We start from the raw sequence: 17,229 nt of genomic DNA on the forward strand, positions 1-17,229 counted from the left end.
TTAAAGATTAAGGGTGTGTTCGATATGGAGGAAAACATTTTCCGAAAAATGTTTTCCAATTTTCTCATGTTTGTTTAGTCAAAATTTTTGGAAAACATTAAGTTCCTCAAAAATCGGAAAAATGACTTTCCTAACAAAAGTAAGGAAAACAAGTCCACAAGTATATTGCACCAACCACCCTACCACCACCCAACCCACCCCCAACCACCAAACCCCCACCCCCTCCCCCCGTGACCCACCCCCCTCACAAAAAAATTGTTTTGAAAAAAAAGTTTTGAAAAGTTTTCCTTTTTGATTCCCTACACCCACCCCTCGCACGCACCCCCCTATCCCCTCCCGAATTTCTACTTCCTATTAATTTTACCTTTACTAAAAAGTTATAATAATTGAAATTTTATGTGATTAAAAATTAAAATTATTAGAGGGGGTGGTAGGGTGTCGGAGGGTGGGGTGGTGGGGGTGTCGGGGGGTGGGGGTGGAGTGGGGGTGGGGTTGGGGTTGGGGTGGTGGGGTTGGGGGGGAGTTGTGGGGTTTGGGTGGTGTCACGGCCCGAACCATGGCCTGGGCGTAACACGACACTCGATGCCTGACTAAATGTGAACGAGCGAACCACATGGCTTGCTGACTCAACATGGGCATGAACTGATGCGGAATAACTTATGAACATACATAATTTAAGTAAAGCATAGGACCATAAATCATAAGTCTTAAAATATCAAATTATCATAGTGCGGAATAGTCTAAATAAACACAATAACGACGAGCCAATAAGGCTAGACGACTCTGAATATCTAACATAACATAAATGACTAGTCTATGAAACCTCTAATATGAACATGAGTCTGCTAAACATAACTGCTGGGACAAGGCCCCCAACATACCTTTAATGCATAACTAATAGGACATAGATAATTGACTAAACCCCGAAGAAGATAGGGCTCACCAAAAGCTGATATGTGGATGATCCTACTGAGCAGATGCGTCGTCCTGTAAATCTGTACCTGCATCATGAAATGCAGGCCCCCGGGCAATAGAAAGGGGACGTCAGCACATTGAATGTACTGGTATGTAAAACAACTGAATGAAATAAACATAGCACATGAAATAACATGATGAGGGCTGAAACTGAAACTGAAACCTGGTCATGAACATGAATACATATATATATATATATGAATCATTTTAAGTGGGGAGCGCATAAGTATAACCGACAACATGAATCACCACATGGGTACGTGGAGTCTGGTACTTGACCCGACCAACAGAGCTCTCATACCTTGCCAGGGGTATAAAATATAAATATAGCATGAAAGGATCCAATCAATAAAGCATGAAGGAATCTTCCTAAACATGGGCGAAACAATCCTTATCCTACGGTGGCTAATGTAGTTTCCGGCTATTAAAGCCTTCTCGGTAATCTATGCAACTCCCAAAACATGAACATGAAAATAGGTGGCATCTGAACTCATGGTTTTTCATAAAACATGACTTGCGTTATACATGGATATAGTTACAGAATATACTTGCATGAAAACATGTAAACATGTAAAGTGTTTCATGAAAATAAACATAGTAATTAATAACTTGCATGTAAGAACCCATGGAATGCAAAGTATGTGTTTTCATGGATTATGAACAGATTCTCAATAATCAAAATGATGAATCAAGAACACAATAACTGATTAATAATAAATCAAGACATTGTATAACATGGTACATGGACCTAAGGTTATCATGGACATGGTTAAAACCCTATTTTTGATGGTTTCTGGCATAATCATGGAAGAACATGACGTGGGGAAGACAATGATGTTCCCACACGTAGATAGAAACCTTACATACCTGGTAATGCTCTAACTTGTAGTAAAAATTTGAACTTTGAAGAAGAATCCCAAAGCTTAAGCTTGAATCTCTCTAATTGGGTTTTCTTGAAAACCCTAGGTTAAAAATGATGAATTCTTGCTTAATGATCATTAACATATGTTAGAATCCAATTGAAATAGATTGGGATTGCTTACCTTAATGTTCTTGGTGGTGGAGAATGAGAGTTGTTCGTTCTAGGGCTTATAAACTGGTGAAAAGTGGATTTAGAACTGAAGCCCTGGTATTTATAGTTTCTAATGGACGCGCGCAATGTATGGTCTAAGGTACGTCTCGTACTTTGAAGTACGGGCCGTACTTTTTAGCTCGTACTTGGATGCTAAATTCTAGTGCTAATTAATTTCGACGGGGGAAGTACGGGCTCAAGGTACGCCCTGCACTTCAAAGTACGGGCCGTACCTTGCTGCCCATACTTCGGTTGTAAACTCTCAGTGCTCTCTGACAACTCCCCTCGATGTACGCCCTCCATTGTACGTCCCGTACATCAATGTATGGGCCGTACTTTGGACGTAACTCGTACAATTGACGTCCTGAGGCCAAATTTTCCAATTCTAACACTTTTGTCTTGGTTTCTAAGTCCCCGAATCATGAACATCAACTGGTTAGGGATACGAGGTGTTACAGGTGGGTATTTTCCTGAAAATGTTTTCTACCAACCAAATGAACATGAGAAATAAGTAAGAAATTCACTTATTTTCCACTATTCAAACGAACATGAGAAAATAAGTAGAAATTCACATATTTTTCAAGAGCACATTTTTCAGGAAAATATTTTCCTCCATACCGAACACACCCTAACATCTTCGTTAAGAATGTGTTGGCATGGAGAAAACATTTTCCAATTTTTTTTCTTCAATTTTTCTCATGTTTAATTGGTCAAAATTTTTATAAAATATTTTCTCTAGAAAACCTTAAAAATGAGGAAAAGAATGTCCCAAAGGAAAATAGAGAAAATAAATTTTAGAAATGTCATTTGATATTAATTCTCTACTCCTCAGTCCTCACCCTTCAACACCCCACACCTCCACCCCACCCCCACCCCCACCACCAGCGTAGTGTCTTTCTAAGTTATATAAAATGCAAGATTGTTATTAAATATAAAAATATATCACACTAAAAAGAAAAAAATGCCATACAAATTGACACAGAGGGAGCAGTAAATTACACCAAAATAAAATAAAATAAGAATTCCAATTATTTTTGAGGAAAATGAGGCCATATAATACGTATTTTCACATTTTGACCGTAGCTAGATAATATCTAAATTAAGGGGTTTCCCTATAAATAAAGTCACTCGGGTGGCATTTGCCCTTCTCCACAAGCAAACTTCACACCCCCAAAATTCCCATACCGAGCGAAGAAACCTCTTCCAAGTCCCGATCCTGCCTACGCCGAAGCTAACGATAGCCATGCCTACAGGTCAGAAAAACTTCTTCATATCAGTTTATTATTACTTTGTATTTGAACTGTAATCCCACATTAATGCGAAAACTCTCACACTTCGGTCTCAATTTTCGATTCGTTATTCATCCTTTGATTTGAAGTATTAGAGAAACTTGTAATTTATGCTGAACCTTTTAGTTTAACAGATCCTAATTTGTATTAACAACTCATATTATCTACTTAGTAGTATTTGTTATGAAATGTACCTCAATGTTGTCGACGGTATAGAGGAATTACACTAGTTTGAGATTGAGGTATAGTTGATTCATTGATTGATAATCTCGAGTAACAAGAGCCTTTGGAGATGAAGTTGAGTTTCTTCTAGGGTTAGAATATGGAGGCGGTTTTTATAGTATATGTAAGATATATATTGAACTATCGCTTTTTTGCGAGTTTCACACCCTAACTATGAGTTATTCCCTTTTCCTACTACCTGAACTATCACCATTTATGTATTAAAACTATGAGTTGTTCTCTTTTTCTACCTGAAAACCCGAAGCCCTATCAAGTGGGAAAAGGGACCGTCCGATAGTTGAGGTGTGTTTTATTACATAGATGGTGATAGTTCAGGTAGTAGGAAAAGGGAAAAACTGATAGTTAGGGTGTGAAAGCTCGCGAAAAAGCGATAGTTCAGGTGTGTTTTTGACCATTAACTCTATTTGTAATGAAATGGACCTGAATATTGTGGATGATACAAGAGGAATTACGTAGCTGACCCCAACTAGTTTGAGATTGAGGTGGTGTTGATTGATAATCTTGAGTAAAAAGAGCCGTTGGAGATGATGGTGGAGTTTATACAGGCCCAGCTGGAATCAAATTTTCTTAATGGTTTCTTGTAGGGTTAGAATATGAAGGTCGCCTTTTTTTTCTCCAGAACATGCTACAACTTTTCAAGTTGGTGATTGTTTTTAAGTTTTTCAAGTTTTCTTTTCTTTGGCAAAAGAGTTTTTTTTTTTTTTTTGCAAGAGCTGTATTTTGAAGTTGTGGTTTGAGAGTGTACTCAATTTTTTTTTTTTCGAAAAGATCTCCCCTCAAAATAGTTGATAACAAGATTAAATTGGTTTTTTTTGGGGGGGGGGGGGGGTGGGGTGTTTAGGTAAAACATCATTTATCGTTTTTTTTAGGAGCTGATTTTTTATATTATAGATAAGTTAATTGATGAATGTTTGAGAAATACCATTGGTGTTTCAGTTAGGTATCATCACTGTATTAGTTTAATGTTTGTTTTGTTTAAGTCATGGTGGTTCGTTCAGACAGCACCATTCATGTTATGCTGTTGATGTTAATTTGGGTTTTGTTTTTTAAAGTAAGGGTTATTGGAGAAAAACAAAAGTATAATGGGCTCACTCTTCACTACCATACAGAATAACATTACTCATGCACAGTGTAAAGACAAGTATCAGTAATTAAAAACAGAAAATGTATCGATGTGCAGTATTTTGTCGCATTAGCCTACTAGATTGTAGCCTCCTAACTGTAACTAATTTAAGACACATCATTTATCGAGAACTAACTTCACCTTCACTCTTGTTCCACATTTCAAAATGACTACTTGCGTTTTTTTTTTTTTTGATGGGTAATTAAGCTTTTGTTTGTTCTTTGAACATCTCAAAGGAAAAAAAAAATGAAGGAAGAAGCTTTGTTTGCTTCCTTCAATGAGACAGATATATTCTTCAATTCTATTGAAGCTTCAGGGATTTGTTCTTGCTACCTTTAATGGTTCTTGTACTTATAATTCCTTTTTTGTTCTTGTAATCTCAAGTCTAACTTAGTAATGGCAAAGTTGTTTAGGTCAAACTTATCTGGTCTAGGATATCAAACTAAAAGAGCTGTTAAGGAAGCCGGCTTCCTTTTGAAAATTTATTATTTGTTTGCGTTACACGAGCAACTCACTGGAGGAACCTGTTTTCCTCCCATTCAGAAACCCTTCTTTCGTTCTCTTTTAGATTGTGCCCCCGTTTACTTTCGCGCTTGGACTATAAGAGGTTCTAATTTTCTTCTTGTAAATCTGGTGATTGGTTGCAGTAAGTGTAAAGTGGCAAAAAGAAGTCTATCCTGCTGTGGAAATTGACACTAGCCAGCCTCCGTATGTTTTCAAATGCCAGCTGTATGATCTAACAGGGGTACCACCTGAAAGGCAAAAGATAATGGTCAAAGGTGGTTTACTCAAGGTATTAAATCATGTGTTGCCCTTGGTTTTCTATACTCCATTCACTTTGCAGATGAAGCACAAAGTCATTTGTGTTTTGAGAAGTGCTGAAATTCTCTGCATGTAATGCTTCACTTGTTTATTTTATTGGTAACTCTTGGATGATTTTCATGCTTATTCAGGACGACGCTGATTGGTCTAAAGTAGGAGTAAAAGAGGTACATGGCTACTTATTGCATTACTCTCTATTTTTTATGCAATGAAGTGTCAGTTATTAATAAGCATGTGTATTTCTAGGGTCAGAGGCTGATGATGATGGGAACTGCAGATGAAATTGTGAAGGCCCCTGAGAAGGGTCCTGTTTTTGTTGAAGATATGCCTGAAGAAGAGCAAGTGGTTAATTTAGTAAGTATTTTTGACACAGCTATCGTTGCATCAAATAGGAAGTTTCAGAAATGTGATATTCATGTTTATTGTTTACATAATTCGTCTTGTGGCATATTTATACCAGCAGATACACACTATTTCATTCAAGGTAGAACTTTACAGAACTTGTTTTGTTCATTTATGTTTCAAAAGCAGTAGTAGCGGACCTAGGATTTTAAAGTCATGGGAGTAATATTTTCTTTCATCCACTTCTTTTAGCTGTGCACTCATTGCCATTTTCTGAGATTGGGTGTTCAGTAACTTTTATGTAAATATTTACTAGTTTACTGGATAAGTTATAGGTGCGTGGATCAAAGATAAGGGGTGCTTAAGCACCTACCTTTTTGCATGTAGATCTTCCATTGAAAAGCAGTTACTTTGTCCAACTTCTCGACATGAAATTAAGCCTTGCTAATGTGTAATTATCTGTTATCGTTCCGCGAGCACAAGTAATTTGGTGGATTCCTAGTGCTGATCAGATGCGTGATTTCTTTGTTTGCGCATTTTGTATCGGATTACTGTGTGTTTGAGAGTCCAGACTAAAAGAACTGCTAGCTTTCATAATGCCAAGGCTTTAATTTTTTCCTTTTAATCAGTAACTGAGTGATGTTGTTTTTATAATTTTGTTTGCTCCAGGGTCATTCTGCTGGATTATTTAATCTTGGAAACACATGCTACATGAACTCCACAGTGCAGTGCTTGCATTCAGTTCCGGAACTGAAGTCTGCTCTGACTGAGTGAGCATTTCCTTCTTCCACCGTTCCTTTTTTTTTTTTTTTTTTTTTTGTTTCATTTTGATAATGGTGGTGGCCAATCCAGCTTGTGTGCACCCATACTTGCTACCTCCGACTAGTACAAGTGCCGGATAACTCTGTCTACTGTTCTACCATGGCTTGAGCCATTGCAAATAAATCATTTGAGTGTTTTTTGTCTCTGCTAGGGTTTGAACCTTGGTCTCCATGGTCTGCACCCACTTCATTGACTACCAGACGACACCCTTTTGTGCAATCCTTTCCTTCCCCCTTTTTTTGATGAGTCTTTTGCTTTAGGCTTGAGTTCCCAAAACTTGATCCAATTCAATGTGGTCATTTTTACTTCTAGATCGGAAAAGATTTAGGTCTAGCTTGAATCATTTGCACTTTCTTTGGTTAGGTCATTTGATGTATTTTCACTTTATCCTTAGTTCCTAATTTTGCTAATAGTTGTAAATAATCAATATTTTACTGTATATGTTAGTCAAATCAATAAATCCTAATTTTTCTTGTGTAATACGTTGTATGGTATATTGCCCAAAGAGTGTGTATTTAGTATTTACAAAGGAAATGAGGAAAAACCAGTAATTAATAGAGAAAAAATTGTTGAAATAATGCCTATGCCTACCCAACCTCCCCTATTCAAATGTGGACTGGTTTTGTGGTACATGCTCCTTTGAATTAAAATAATCCAAGTTTAACCCGACTTGAATCAATTTAGAATTCCAAAGCAGTTGAATTTCACCCCGAATATGATAAGACAATAAGATCAAAATCTACCATCCTTGCTTGTATATGGTGGACAATTTGGACACAGAAATTTGAGATGTTTTGAAGACAATGCCAACTCAGCTCAGAAAATTAAGTTTAACTGTATTAATTTGCCTCTTTTATGTTGGCAGAAATTTTACGTGAGGCAGAATCTGTTTTAGAATTCATATATTTCCTCCAAGGCCATTCCTGTACACTGTATATATTACTGCACTCTCTTATTGATTAGTTCTTTAATAAAATCTTATCATTATAGTTACCATTTTCAAAAAATCTTATCATTTCCAAGAAGACAATAAGATCAAATTGGCTCCTATTAAATACAGAGTATCAGAGTTTTGAAAAAACTCCATTAAGAACTGATCTCTCACGTGCTTTTCATACACGATTGATTGGAATTCTCATGTGTGCCTGAGATTTTGACTTTATTTATTCTCCCTGCTAGATATAATCAGCTGGCTAAAAGCAATGATCTGGATCACTCATCTCATCTCTTGACAACTGCAACAAGAGATCTATTTAACGACCTTGATAAAAATGTGAAGCCAGTGGCACCAATGCAATTCTGGATGGTACTTACATTATTTTCCTTAATTTTTTCTTTGGTGATGACCTTGTAACCTTGCAAGATCTGTTTGGATTCCAGACAGTCTTATACTCCAGAAGGTTATGCATGCTGAGTAGGCACTATTTGCCAATAAATCCCTGTTAAATTTTACACGCTTTGGGGTTGAACTTGATATATTGTGTCATAACTTTTGTGTGCAAATGTAAAATATATTGGTTGGATGTGACTAGAGTTCGAGCCGTGAAAACAGCCTCTTGCAGAAATGCAAGGTAAGGCTGCGTACAATAGACCCTTGTGGTCCGGCCCTTCCCCGGACCCCGCGCATAGCGGGAGCTTAGTGCACTGGGCTGCCCTTTTTTATGTGACTAGAGTTACTTTGGAAGAGGGGGGTGGGGGTGGGGGTGGGGGGGGGGGCGCTGTTATCTACTTGATCAGAGCTTTGTGCAATGTGCATCGTTCATTCTTGCCTTGGGCTAGTTGAATTTATATGAGATTATAGGTGGCTAATGTTCATCTTGTTCGCCGTTTTAGTGTATTCTTCATGTTAGCTGCTCTTCTCTTAGCATTTGATTATGTTTATATCCACAGGTTTTGCGGAAGAAATATCCTCAATTTGGCCAGCAGAGCAATGGAGCTTTCATGCAACAGGTTCCAAAATATCTAAGCATCTCCAGCAGATTCAATGAATTGTTTAGGGTTCTTCTAATTTTGGTGTAAAGGAATAGGTTTAGAAAATCATGAATCTGTCTTGGATGTACTAGACTCCCTGTGAGGTGACACTAGATCAGATGCTTTATACTTTTGTAAGCTGTAATCAAGAGGGACGACGTAGCTTTTTGTGTAGTCCTTATATAAATATACAAATATAATACCTTCTCCCAAAAAAAAAACACTAAGCCTACCGCAATGCTTCCTTATCATTAAAAAAAAGATGCATCTCCTTCTGACACTTCATGGATAATCACAGGATGCTGAAGAATGTTGGACCCAACTACTTTACACCCTTTCCCAGTCTCTTAAATCACCGAGTTCGAGGTACTATATCTCCTCTCTGGATATTCTTGCATATAAAAGTCCCCTTTTTAATAATTTTTGTGTTTTGTTTCGCTAGTTGTTTTCCTTGCTTCAGGTTGGGACATATGGTCTTTTTTTTTGTTTTTTTTTGGAAAAACGTGAAGGAAAACTATCCTTACATTGTTCTTTATATCATGGTTATGACTGCACTTCATCTTGATACTTGCAGTGAAGGTCCGGATATTGTGAAGGCTCTCTTCGGTATTGAGTTTGACAACAGGTATTTCTGCATTCAGATGTTGTTACCTTCTATTTAACGGGAATGTGTTCAGGCATTAGTTTTTGATATTAAAGCTGCTTCGGGTTATTTTCTTACCTTCTCTGTGCATGGAATGAGTCATGCACCTAAATATAAGAAGAGGCCGGTGAACTTGGTGTATATGTATTGAGATTGAAGGAATGCAGCTAGTGTTCCTAGGATGTTCTTTGTTCTGATTATCTTCTTGAGCAATCCTGATGAGAATCAACATCCTCAACTTTTACTCTTGTCATATTTTCATAGAGTTGATAATGAGAGATGAATTACTGAAGTTGCATTGGAACTTGAAGCTAAAAATCATGTTCATTCAACTGCTTTTAGTTACTCCTACTGCTTGTTAAGTGCACTATAGTGCCACTGCTGACTGAAAAGGTTAAAATTGAGGTTGTTTCTAGTTTGCAGTTCTCATAAAGGGAACCTTCTACTCAAGGAGTATGAGATACTTGGATAAAATGTGTAAGGCATATAATTTATTTTTATATTCATCATTTCCTCGAGAAAAGCAGAGGATGGAATTTTTTTGAAAAGCATAAGAGGGCTAAGAGGGAAACTAAAAGGGCTATTAGCAAAGCTCGAGAAGAAGTCTTAGATGACTTGTAAAATAAAGCTAGGGACACGAGAAGGAGCAGACAATGAGAAAGCTGCTTCAGTCCCTTACCTACCCTAGTGTCTTTAGGGAGCCAAAGCTTGACTTCACTAAACTACGTATCGCCCACTTTAATTTCACTTAAACCTTTCGATAAGCAAACATTCGTCACAATCCAGTGCCTCGAAAGTAGATCGTGATTCTTGGCTCTTAGCGAGAAGCTACGTGCTAGGATTTCCCTAAAACAAAGATAGGTGGTGTGTGAGAGGCCATCCAGTACAATTGAGAAGTTTTCATTGAGCATTCCTAGTCACATGGGAAAGGAGGTCAAGTGGCAAGGCAAGGATAGGAAATAGATTAAGTGGAGACTCAAGTCAAGGCGATGGATCACTATCACTATGAGTAGATGCTTTCCCTGCACTGTGTTCAATGACACCTGATATGGCTACAAGGATGAGAGATCTTGCATGATTTTTCACAAGCAGAAGTATGAGTAGATCTTAACAATAAACAGTGATATGGAACGAATGCAGAGCAAAGCCAATGTAGTGAAAGACTCTGCAGACTCTGCTCGGTGGCGTAAAGTATATATCGACAACTAACTGATTGTTTTTTATTGTAGTCCCCCAACATAATCTAATGTATGAACTAGCATGCTTGAGGGAGGAGAATTAAGGACTTAAACAAAGTGAAGTGTATTGAAGACTATTTTGAACAAGTATTTTCAACTCGAACGATGAGAATAGTTTTATAGATCTCATACATTTGTGAATAATATAAACTTCAGTTACACTCGTATAATTAGGCTGACAGATGTAAAAGATGTCGTGTAAATTGTGAAGAGTAAAAAAGCTTGTGATTTAGATAGTTTTCCATAGAGGTTTGTAAATGTTTTGGAAAGGTAAAGATGACTTACTAAGTTGTTTGATGCTATGCAAAGAAGTGGTGGATGTCGAAAGAGTGGAGAAAGAATACCCTAATTCCAATATATAAAAACAACAGAGAGACCCAAAGTTGTGCGACCCATCATGGCACTAAAGCATGCGAGGGCGTTGATTTCGTGACATTACAAGAGTGACAGAGAATGGATTTAGGTTCATGCATAATAGATTTACAACAGAGGTTATAGTCCTGTTAAGAAGATTGATGGAGGTCTATCGCAAGAGGAAGAAAGATCCACATATGGTGTTCATTGATCTAAATAAAGCATATGCTGGATTTCCTAAAAAGATCTTTTGGTGGGTGTTGAAGAAGAAGGGAATCCATATTAAATATATAAAATGCCGTAATAAATATGTTTAAAGGAGCCATCGTGAGTATGAGAATAATAGAAGATACAAAGTAACCGTGAGATTACACTAGGGATCGACACAGAGCCCGCATTTGTTTACCCTAGTTATGGTTGCACTAACATACACAATACAAGATGAGATCCGATGGTGTATGCCTTTTTGAAGATAATGTACTAATTGATGGAATCATCAACGTGTAAACCAAAAGCTTGAATTATGACCAAATGTTCTAAAGACTAGAGAGAAGGTTTTAGGATAATTCATGAACCTATAGGTCGCACCTTGGGTGCAACTCTTAGATGCTTTGTGACCGTATTTACTAATATTAAATATACTAAACATCCTCTTTTACTACTATTAAGTATAATAACACCGAAACAATTGAGATTTTTGTCAGTGTACAGACATCTACCAATCCTTGTATAATATCATGTTTCATTAATATAAAGTGTTTTGCACCACCGGGTTAAGTTACTGCAGTGTATTTTTTACGATCTAAATCTTTTGGCCTCTATGAGATCTACAGGAAGTACAAGCCTCGACCCAAGAGGCATGCCACCGATAGGAGATCTTTGTTGACTTGTATATTTACACATTCCGACACTCAAATTAGCAGTTCTAGTGTGTATAGTTGTATTGTATTAATAATAATAATTAAAGGTCTGGCTGGTCTATACCATTCTAGGGTATTTTCAGTAAGCTACGCTTTTCTGCTGTTGCTTAGACCTGTGGGCTAATATCTCTTGACAGGCTCTTACCCACTGCAGTGAAGTTGGGAAAGATCTGAATGCCCGTCCAAGAGATATCACGTGTTCTAACTCATCTAACCGATATACAAAATTTAATTTCAATTAGTACAGAAGCTGTTTATGTTTCATATCTAACCTGTGGTGTCTTTACTCTACGGTTTTGATTGGGATTTTGGTGTGTGCTAGTGGCCACTCTTGCATGCACCTATGCTGCATATCTGATATTAATTGTGCTAGATACAGAAGAAAATGGCTGACTCTGTCCCTTATTCTTATGGCACTGATATGGACCAGGATTCATTGTGCTGAAAGTGGTGAAGAAAGCACAGAAACAGAAACCGTATATTCCCTTAAATGCCACATTTCACAGGAAGTGAACCATTTGCATGAGGGTTTGAAACGTGTAAGTTTGGTTCTTTCCTTCTTTGTATGCTCTAATCTCTAACTTAGTCTTGTTAATTAGCGTTTCATATTACTGCTAAGTTCTGTCTCAAGTTTTTCCATTGTGCCAATGTGGTCTTCATTCAAGTTGAACGAGAGCACAGTCCCCAAGTGAAAGATGCCATATCTAATTCATAGAAATTTATTTGGTATCTGTAACCGGCAAGGATTGCCTTTAGAATTTTTTACCGCCCTCTTATCCCGTTGTGGGGCCTGCATGTTGAGGTTCATTCAATAGTTTCATGTCGGATATGGGCTGAACCATTGGAGAGAGCAAAATTTCAGTACCATGCCTACTCATAATGCTCTAGGGTGGGAAAAGATGCTTTGGAGATTTTGTTTAAGTTGGTGCTACCAATCTTTGATGATGTTTATAGTGGAAAACTGGAAATCTGGTATTTTCCCCTCTGAAATGATTTGATTGGCACTCATATGGTCATTGCTTTATCTGAACAGGGTCTGAAATCGGAACTGGAGAAGGCGTCTCCTTCACTTGGACGTAGTGCAGTTTATGTGAAAGACTCCCGAATCAATGGCTTGCCAAGGTATAAGCTGGCTTGATTAAATTCCATTGCATGTAGCAACTTAGGTATGATCCTTAGGCTATCTGAATCCACGTCCTTCACCTTACAAAAATGTCTTCTGATGTGTCGAAGTAGTTCTTATTTCTTGCATAATATTCTTTCACATTCTCCTTTCTTGGGGGGCCTTTTCATGCTCACACTTTTCTGGATATTTTCTTTACTATTTAGTGCTCATTATTGACTGGTATATTTCTTTTGATGAATAGATACTTGACCATTCAGTTCGTCCGTTTTTTCTGGAAAAGGGAATCAAATCAAAAGGCAAAGATTTTACGGGTATGTTGACTTGCTCGTCTTCGGTTTCACATTGTTCAGATAGTTGGTCTCCTCCTTGAAAATAATCAACAAGTAGGTGGAAGAGGGAAAAAGATCATATTTACCATGGCATAAACTGGGAAGAGGAAGTTCCATGTTTTACTTTGTTATGTGAGGGTGATCAGTTCTGTCGCGTTTAGTGCTTTCAAGTCTTGCCTGATCTCTGGATTGCCAATTCTGAACTGTATATTTTAACTTTAGACTTGTTTGCGGTGGTGTAGGTGTGGGAGCCTTGATTATAATTGCCCTTCCAATGGAAAAATAACTGAAACCTCTATTAAGTTTATGTTTTGATCTTGGAGTAGGTGTAAGAAGAGATTTTATGCTTCAATGACTACATTTCAGCAACTAGAAATAAGAAGTAAGACAAGGAGCCTGTTTGGATGGGCTTATGCCTATAAGCTGCAAACAGCTTATAAGCTAAAAAAAATAAGTTGGGGTAGGCCAACTTATTTTTTTTGGCTTATAAGCTGTTTTCAGCTTATAAGCTGCTTTAGATAAGCTAAGTCAAATGGGCCCAATTATTTTTTTGAGCTTATTTTAAGCACAAAATGACTTTAAGTTGGCCAGCCAAACACTCAAAAAAGCTGAAAACATCTTATAAGCAACTTATAAGCCAATCCAAACGGGCTCAAGGATGTGATATTAATGCCTTTGGTATTCTAGTGGGATAATACTTATGGAGTAGAGTTCGAGGTATGGATTTGTCATGTTCCACGTTTTTCTCCATCTGAATTCTGATATGTCCTGACCTTTTGTATGCATATATTGCGATGTACTGCCCTTTATCTTTACTCATTAAATGGTTGATAGGAAAGTAATGACCTTAGGTTTCTCAACCCACCTCATTGACCATTAGGCCGCACCTTTGGGTGCTTAATGACAAGTTTTTATAGCCTTACATATGTAATGGCATGTTTAAAACCACAAGTTTCACAAGTCTTATATAGCTACACAAATGTTATGGCATATTTAAAGCCTTAAGTTTATTCATTTTCTTTCTTAAACTCCATGCCCTGTCAAAAGGGGTCACATAAAATGAAACGGAGAGAGTGCTATATTTAAGCATGGAATCTCACCTGATGGTATTTTTTTTATTGTCTCTCCTTTTCTTGGTAGCGGATGCATTGAGCAGTAGGGTCATTTCCTTATAACTTATATAAACAGCTAAAAAACTTCCTTGGGTAATGCTTTCAGGAAGACGATATTAAGAATACATTGAATATGGGATGGGTCAAAAAAAGAAAAGGAGGAAAGCATTGGATGATAGATCACAACCATTTTTAGCCAATATTGGCTGGGATGGGTTCTGGCTAATTTTTATTTTTTTGGGAGAAAGGTAATAGAGGATGTATTAATTAAGGTTCGTGTTAATCCCACCCATATCCAACCTAGACCACACATATATCTTTGTGCACAAATATATTCCATTTCCACCCACTGCGGTAGTAGTTACGTGACAACAAAGAGTTGTAAATGGTACATGATTGCTTTTAGTGATATCAGGAACTTAAGTGATAATGTAGGAAGCACTTTGAAAAAGAATGACAATCTAGAAAACTAAAATTTATCTACGCTTCAAACAATAGTCATGTCTCATGTTAAAACTCAGTAGTTTTTGCTTTCTTTAGTATTATAAGTTTGCTAATATTTCAAAATCGTTTATAGATTTTTCGTTTATAGATTTTGCATGTATTGGATCTCTTATTGCTCTAAGATCTAAGAAATGGTAATCTTAAATTATGTCTATTCCGATCAGAAAGTGGATTACCCATTGTCATTGGATGTATATGATCTTTGTTCGGATAACCTTCGCAAGAAACTGGAAGGTCCTCGCAAGGTATTGCCTTTTGCCCAATATTGATCATTTGTCTTTAAGAAATGAGGGAAAGACCCTCTTGGGCCCCTCTTTCTCTCTCTTGCCCTGTTGACTCTAAATTTGCTGCTAGGTTTTGAGGGATGCAGAAGGTAAGAAGGCTGGTTTAAAAACTAGTGCGAAAACTTCAGTTTCAATTGACGGCGACACTAAGATGACCGAGGCTGAGGTATGAAATTGATCTTTCTACTGTAGGAATGACTCAAGCGGATAACGGGGGACCTTTTGGGCCCTCTTATGGCGGGCTTTACAAGATGTCTTAAACGAGGTACTTGGAATGTCTAGAAGTAACTTCTGCTTCTTTTTCTTTTCTATTGTTTATACAGGAATCATCTAGTGGAAGTGGAGAAGCATCTAAATCTGCATCCCAAGAAGGTAGAAGAAACACTTTCTTTCCATAATAATTTGATGATGTAATAAACATATGGTGCTGCTGTATTTAAATTGGTAACAATGGCTGATGTAAAAACTGTAGTATTTTGGGGAGCAATCATTATCATGATCTCTTCCAACTCACATAGTCTGTTCATTGCTTTGAAGAAAACTCTATTCGTTAATTGTCGGTTATAATCCTGCAGTAATGTTAGAGTTTTAGTAAGGTTTCGTGGTTCTTATGACAACAATGTTCAGCCTTGGGTATGCAAACTTCTTTTTGCACGGTCACTATTAATATCTTTGATTTCGAGCAAGCGACTTTCCATTAATAATTTGGGATCCGATAAAGATTATTAACTGGATCAGATTTGTTCCTTTTTGAATTACTATATGTCCCTTGAGGCCTTGATGTCTTAGGGCGTTTTCACAAGTTTCTTTGAAGGGGACACCTTTGAATTTTTAGAGCCATGAAAGACCCTTAAGGTTTAGCTCTGTTGGTATGCCTAATATTAAATTGGTGTTTTCTTGGAGTGCTTTAGAATGTTTATACATTTATTTGTATGTGGAAAATGTAGAGAAGTTCTAGCAATAGGCAACCCCATAACTTTTCTTAAAAGACAAATCTCTGAGTGTTGGAATGAAATAGGCCCAAATGGAGCAGAATAAATATCGAGGGTTTATGCAAGTGACTCACTAGTTCCAGGTTGGGACTCAGTAGCTGTGAGTGATCCCTTTTATCAACAATTTAGTGTATCTAATATAGAAGGGAAGCTAGTCTAATAGCTTAATTTTGGAATTCAGTTATGAATGAGGAAGTGCAGTGATTAGTTCTTTTTTGTCAAATGATGCTCCAATTACATAAACTCCATTTCAGGTGTTCTGCCTGAGAAGGAACACCAGTTGACTGGAATATATGATTTGGTGGCTGTGCTGACTCACAAGGGAAGAAGTGCCGACTCAGGGCATTATGTTGCCTGGGTCAAGCAAGAAAATGGTCAGTTCACTAGGAAGATATTTTCTTCTAGAAATCGTTGCTTTGGACTGCTGTCTGATATAATATGTTGAAAATCTCATTGTAAACAACAGGAAAGTGGGTTCAATTCGATGATGACAATCCAATCCCGCAGCGAGAAGAGGACATCACTAAACTTTCAGGAGGCGGTAAGTGAATTACTTGTTCATTAGCAGGCCATTGTTGAATTTTGCTATGCCTAGCAAGCGTATCTGTTCTTGTAACGTCAAAGATATATACCAGACGGAATATTTAGTTGCTTATGCAGCCTGAATGTGTTGATCTTTTTGCCAGTTCATTGATAAAAGTGCCTTATTTGGTTTCAGGTGATTGGCATATGGCTTATATTTGCATGTACAAGGCCCGTGTTGTTCCCATGTGATTTAAGTTAGTTCGTTGGGTTTGTTTCACTCATTGACATTGATGTGTTTTGAGTTGGTCACGTTACACATGATTATTCTGTTACTTTTACTTTAAATGTAATTTATTACATTTAGAATTGAGTTGCACTGGAGCTGCCTTGGAAATTCAGCAGGAGAACTTTCCAGGCTTACTGAATGGTGGATTTATACACAATATAGACTGTTACATCTCACTACTTTCTCTGATAAAAGTGCTTTAGTTCTTCAAGATGCTTTGTTGGTTATTGGTGCTTTCCTGAAATTGCTGTAAAAAT

The 17,229-nt window shown here is 37.3% G+C and overlaps 1 protein-coding gene across 2 annotated transcripts; it reads left to right on the forward strand.

Moving 5' to 3' along the window:
• Positions 1 to 3,141: 3,141 nt before the first annotated feature.
• On the forward strand, positions 3,142 to 17,148 carry LOC132603709 (ubiquitin carboxyl-terminal hydrolase 6-like). Of its 2 annotated transcripts, none has more exons than XM_060316880.1 (18): positions 3,142 to 3,300; positions 5,350 to 5,495; positions 5,656 to 5,691; positions 5,771 to 5,878; positions 6,536 to 6,636; positions 7,868 to 7,994; positions 8,579 to 8,638; positions 8,958 to 9,025; positions 9,234 to 9,284; positions 12,245 to 12,353; positions 12,848 to 12,936; positions 13,182 to 13,251; positions 15,050 to 15,130; positions 15,240 to 15,335; positions 15,493 to 15,541; positions 16,416 to 16,535; positions 16,628 to 16,702; positions 16,880 to 17,148. In XM_060316880.1, exons 1-18 carry the CDS (start codon positions 3,291 to 3,293, stop codon positions 16,933 to 16,935), a joined length of 1,452 nt encoding a protein of 483 aa, XP_060172863.1. In that variant the 5' UTR covers positions 3,142 to 3,290; the 3' UTR covers positions 16,936 to 17,148. The 2 variants fall into 2 exon arrangements, with proteins under 2 accessions (XP_060172863.1, XP_060172864.1); XM_060316881.1 differs by having other exon boundaries at positions 5,777 to 5,878.
• The last annotated feature ends 81 nt before the right edge of the window (positions 17,149 to 17,229 follow it).

The sequence above is a fragment of the Lycium barbarum genome, chromosome 7, assembly GCF_019175385.1.
Source record: "Lycium barbarum isolate Lr01 chromosome 7, ASM1917538v2, whole genome shotgun sequence".
In the NCBI taxonomy this organism is placed as follows: domain Eukaryota; kingdom Viridiplantae; phylum Streptophyta; class Magnoliopsida; order Solanales; family Solanaceae; genus Lycium; species Lycium barbarum.

What these genes read in the sequence shown, in the direction of transcription:
- LOC132603709 (XM_060316880.1), top strand. An exon ending in GGTATTGAGTTTGACAACAG is followed by an intron (nt 9,285 to 12,244) that starts GTATTTCTGCAT and finishes GATATGGACCAG; the next exon opens with GATTCATTGTGCTGAAAGTG. An exon ending in CTAAGATGACCGAGGCTGAG is followed by an intron (nt 15,336 to 15,492) that starts GTATGAAATTGA and finishes TTGTTTATACAG; the next exon opens with GAATCATCTAGTGGAAGTGG.